This window comes from Solanum dulcamara, chromosome 7 (genome assembly GCF_947179165.1).
Source record: "Solanum dulcamara chromosome 7, daSolDulc1.2, whole genome shotgun sequence".
In the NCBI taxonomy this organism is placed as follows: Eukaryota; Viridiplantae; Streptophyta; class Magnoliopsida; order Solanales; family Solanaceae; genus Solanum; species Solanum dulcamara.
In genome coordinates this window covers 46,175,909-46,181,132 of record NC_077243.1, presented here as the reverse complement: position 1 = coordinate 46,181,132, position 5,224 = coordinate 46,175,909, and the positions used below count along the sequence as shown (strand labels likewise).

At 36.6% G+C, this 5,224-nt stretch overlaps 1 protein-coding gene across 1 annotated transcript; it reads right to left on the bottom strand.

Moving 5' to 3' along the window:
- Positions 1–288: 288 nt before the first annotated feature.
- LOC129893756 (actin-7) lies at positions 289–3,210 on the bottom strand. Its single transcript, XM_055969139.1, has 5 exons — positions 3,041–3,210; positions 2,193–2,263; positions 1,573–1,966; positions 871–1,484; positions 289–765 (listed from the first exon to the last, which is right to left on the bottom strand). Exons 2-5 carry the CDS (start codon positions 2,250–2,252, stop codon positions 700–702), a joined length of 1,134 nt encoding a protein of 377 aa, XP_055825114.1. The 5' UTR covers positions 2,253–2,263; positions 3,041–3,210; the 3' UTR covers positions 289–699.
- Between the last annotated feature and the right edge of the window lie 2,014 nt (positions 3,211–5,224).

Here is a 5,224-nt window from a genome sequence, read left to right as displayed (position 1 = left end):
GGAAAAAGAAAGAGGTGAGGGGTAGGTGGGGGTGGAGGCGGATATGGGGTTTGGAGAAAAATAAAAATGAGTCATATTTTCTATTTTTATTTTAAAAATATATATTTTTAATTAATTAATTAGGATAAATTAATTTAAAAAATGTTAAAGAATAAATAAATAAAAAATTAATAACGTGGTTCTGACATTTATGATCTCAGGATATTTAATTCATTTTAAAATTGTTAAAAAGGGACATCTAAACACCTGTATAGTTAAAAGTGCTAAATAAGTTTTAATAAAGGCATATTTGCAAACTGACACTAATATAGAATATTTCTCAATCAATAAATATTAACATAATTGTTCCCAGGAAAAGAGATGCCATAAAATAGTGAAATAGAGGAAAAGAGAAGGCAAATTATGAAAAACAAAAACCACAATCACTCTCCAAACTAAAAACCTATAAAAATAACACATTGTTCAAGCAGGGAGGCGGCGGCCACATAGAAAAGGCCATTGCACTCAGCACCTACAAATATGTTGAGGAAATAAACCATATCGCACTAACATAAAGATGTATTAGCGTATAACATTTCGCCCTTCTACCATTGCCCCACCTCCAAAATTCTCCATGCCAGTAAAATTTAATTCACTGGGAATGCAACAGCAAAAAGCGAAACAAAAAGGAAAGTGGCATCAAAGTAGAATAGCAGCAGCTTAGAAACACTTCCTGTGAACAATGGATGGGCCTGACTCATCATACTCGCCCTTTGAAATCCACATCTGGTCAAGGCAAAACAAGCAAGTGAATTTCAACATATTAAGCCAACATAATTTAAAACTAGCAAATTTGGAATCATGAGAAAAAAGGACAAACAAAGGAGGTACCTGCTGGAATGTGCTGAGGGATGCGAGGATGGATCCTCCAATCCAGACACTGTATTTTCTCTCTGGTGGAGCAACAACCTTAATCTTCATGCTACTAGGAGCCAAAGCAGTAATTTCCTTGCTCATTCGATCAGCAATGCCAGGGAACATGGTGGAGCCACCACTGAGCACAATATTTCCATACAGATCCTTCCTAATATCGACATCACACTTCATGATGGAGTTATAGGTAGTCTCATGGATACCCGCAGCTTCCATCCCAATCATGGATGGCTGGAAGAGGACTTCTGGGCAACGGAACCTCTCAGCACCAATGGTAATAACCTGTCCATCTGGCAACTCATAATTCTTTTCAACAGAGGAGCTGCTCTTAGCAGTTTCAAGCTCCTGCTCATAGTCAAGAGCGACATAAGCAAGCTTTTCCTTCATGTCACGGACAATTTCCCGTTCAGCAGAGGTGGTGAACATGTAACCTCTCTCAGTGAGGATCTTCATAAGGCTATCAGTTAGGTCACGACCAGCAAGATCCAAACGAAGAATGGCATGGGGCAAAGCATAACCTTCATAGATAGGCACAGTGTGACTCACACCATCACCAGAGTCCAACACAATACCTGTCAAAGGTATTTTGTTAAGCCAGTTAAACAACATAGTTATTGCTATAAAGAGCATGAACTTTCAAGCACAAGTACTAATATGAACCTGTTGTACGACCGCTTGCATACAAGGAAAGCACGGCTTGAATAGCAACATACATAGCCGGAACATTGAATGTCTCAAACATAATCTGGGTCATCTTCTCCCTGTTGGCCTTGGGGTTGAGGGGTGCCTCAGTTAGAAGAACTGGATGTTCCTCAGGAGCAACACGGAGCTCATTATAGAATGTATGATGCCATATCTTCTCCATATCATCCCAGTTGCTGACTATACCATGCTCAATTGGGTATTTCAAGGTCAAAATACCTCTCTTCGATTGAGCTTCATCACCCACATAAGCATCCTTCTGTCCCATCCCAACCATGACACCAGTGTGGCGGGGACGACCCACAATACTGGGGAAAACTGCTCTGGGAGCATCATCACCAGCAAATCCAGCCTACATTTCAAGCACAAATTGTCACTAAGTAAACATAGTACTGCAAGAAGTACTTCAAGAACAACCAAACTATCATGAATGTTGTCCATTTAAGACATAAAACTAGATGAATCCTCTATCTTCATGAAGTAGTGGTAAGGTCTACGTACCTCCTAACCTCCCAGACCCCACTTGTGGGATTTCACTGGGTATGTTGTTGTACATAAAACTAGATGAATAGACTAACCTTCACCATTCCAGTTCCATTGTCACAAACAAGTGGTTGGATATCCTCACCGTCAGCCATTTTATATTTAACTGCAAAACAAAAATAAATCAAAAATTGAACAACCACACTAGCAGTACCACTTTAATATCAGATAGCTTAGAGTTCAATTAGAAACATAGGAAAATTAATGTATTATGCAACAAGAAGATAATATCCAGATACAAATAGACGCAAAGCAACTTGGTCATTACAACTACGCCTCAAACCAAAACTAATTGAAACAAGTTGCATTCAGCTGTATAAGTCCTCTTATTCATTTTGATTCATTTCATTCCAGTGCTCAATAAGTTGTCTTATTAAGAGTTCTCTAAAAGAAGTATTCTTGTATTTGTTTATTTTAACACGGGAAAGAGAGATGCCTCCCAACCAATAATGATTTATAAATATCATTACACATTTCAAACAAGTAGGAAGAGATCCAAGGAGAAAACCATGCATAAATTCAATCCCAATTTCAAACAAAAAGAATCATTCATCTTGTAATGGAACAAACAGTAGATCTAGGAAGATCTAGAGCAGATCCACTTAATAATCATTAATTCATGCAGGTCCTGCTAATCTTAACCACAAGATAACAACTACCAAACCTAAAATCAGAATCAAACTATAAAATATCAAAATTGTATTCATCTTACAGATTAAACCTGTACACATATCATGAAACACTCATTCGGAATTGGATATTCCAGCAGCACTTTTTACAGATCTCATATAGGAGCATGTCAAATAGCTTAAAGCAATTAAATTCTACAAAAGAAAAAAGTAATAACAAGGCCGTAAAAGTAAGATCTGAGATCTTAACTTACCTGAGAATGAGAGAGATGTAGATGGACCTAAAGTGACGACCGGACAAGTTAAGCAAACGGGAGATGATGGCCGGTTCGCTTAGTCTCTCTCTAAACTATTTGCCTACCTAGGTTGAAACGCCCCAACAGTTTTGAAATGTCTGCGTTAAGCCAATACACCCAGTAGTGTGTGTATATGATAAAAGACATGCGGCAGTTTTAGGAAAAATTAGTTAAATTATGTGATAATTAACTAACTTTTAAATTTTTACAATTTATTTTTAATTTTTAATAAATTCAGATTTTAATCGTCACACGATTTTTAAAATATTTTAATTTAACTTTTACTGATTTTTTATTTTTTTTCTTACAATTCAAATTTGACAGTTACTTTAATTTGTCAAATTTTTAGTGAAAAATTCTAATTTTGACAGGTTTTAATACTTTTTTAAGCATCTAATTGATAACTATTTTTTTAACATACCTAATTTTAATCTATTGATCTATAATTAAAAATATATAATTATATTAAACAAATTTGCACCTTCTACATTTATTTTTTTAAAATAATGTTTCTATTATATATTTACATCTTCTTCTTCTTTTTTCTTTTTTAACATTGAATATTGAAAGAATTTTATCTATCAAAATATAAGTAAATTTTTTCCTAAAAAGGTATTTGCAAACTCACAAAACGGATAGTACTAAAATGTAATCACGTATTTTTTAACCCTTTTTTATAGCAACAACAAAAAAAATATTGTGACTAATTAAATATGAAATGTATGAATTTTAAATAAATATCAATTTTAAAATCCACATTTTTTATTCAGTTTCAGTTTTATATAAAATTCATCAGTTTTAAGAATAGTTTAAAGCCCAGTAAATTGAACAAATGTTCCCTTCACCCATGCAACTTCTCCATTCAATTTCCTCACTCACGTAACTTTCCCATTTTCATAGATTGAAGAAGGCTTCCCTTTTTATATTACTAATACTATTAACTTAGATTTCAATACATTTTGTCACGATCCAACCCCGTAAGCTGTGACTGGGGTCCGACCTGGACCCCCGTATACATACCTATCAGATGTAGTCAAGCTGAACTACGAACAATACGATAACTTACATAAGAACTCCAATGGGTCATAACGTCTTCATATAAATATATCCCTATCATTCGTCTCCTGAAGAGTCGCTACCAATCATATCATGAAAGGACACGCTGTTACACCCCACACTTTTAAACTCAGAATGTCTCATAAGTTCCTTAGACATTATCATGTGAGCCGGATACGCTACGACACTATCAAACGACTCTAAGGATGGGAGAATGTGATACCCCATAGTAGAGAAGGTTGGAAATAGAGTCATAAGAATCCGGAAGGAATTGGAGGCCAAGTGATGAGTCGTAGCACTCGATTTACCTATGTAAGCTACTAAGTTAAAGTCTTATAAACTTGAGCTACTTAACGATATATCAAGCTTACGTAGTACGGGTTATATCGGCTCTTAAGATAAGACGAGATTACGAACCCACGGGGGAGAGGAGAAGATGACACGTGGCAGCAAAAGGAGGTGCCACGTGGCAGCCTAGGAAAGTGCCACATGGCAGCAGGTGACCCACCTGCTTGGGGTAAAGTATGACCCACCTACTTGCGGGTGGGCCCCACCAAGGGCACGTGGCAGCCTTGGAGGCTAGGTGTGGATCCGTGGCCTAATAGGGGCTGGACACGTGTCACCCTATGGGGCTGACACGTGTCACCTCCAAAGCCATCCTATATATGTATAATATTTGACTAAGTACTTCATTGTTCATCCAAAATTCAGCCAAGAATAAGAGAGAAAACGTGAGAGGAAGAGGCAGCCATGGTTTGAAAAGTTTAAGGTGAGTTTTCTAATTTTCCTCCGTGAATTAATTATCTACGGTGTTCCCTAAGCACGTGGATATGTATATATGTATTTTATGATGTTTACAGAACCAAAACTTCAGCTTTACAATTGGAAACTTGGAAGAAAGGAGAAGAGAAAAACGTAGATGGGCAAGGGAGGGAGCTACGGGTTTTCTCCAAGAAAGAGGTAAGGTCCGATTTCATTTTGTGAATTAATTATTCAGGGTATACCACGGCTACATAATAGTGTTTAATGGCATAAAATTCCAATTTGGGGCAGAGTAGAAGTAACACAAACAGCCCGCTCAATTTC

What these genes read in the sequence shown, in the direction of transcription:
- LOC129893756 (XM_055969139.1), bottom strand. Translation starts at nt 2,252, where the DNA reads ATGGCTGACGGTGAGGATATCCAACCACTTGTTTGTGACAATGGAACT. An exon ending in ATGGAACTGGAATGGTGAAG is followed by an intron (nt 1,967 to 2,192) that starts GTTAGTCTATTC and finishes CTTGAAATGTAG; the next exon opens with GCTGGATTTGCTGGTGATGA. An exon ending in CCCTCAGCACATTCCAGCAG is followed by an intron (nt 766 to 870) that starts GTACCTCCTTTG and finishes TGCCTTGACCAG; the next exon opens with ATGTGGATTTCAAAGGGCGA.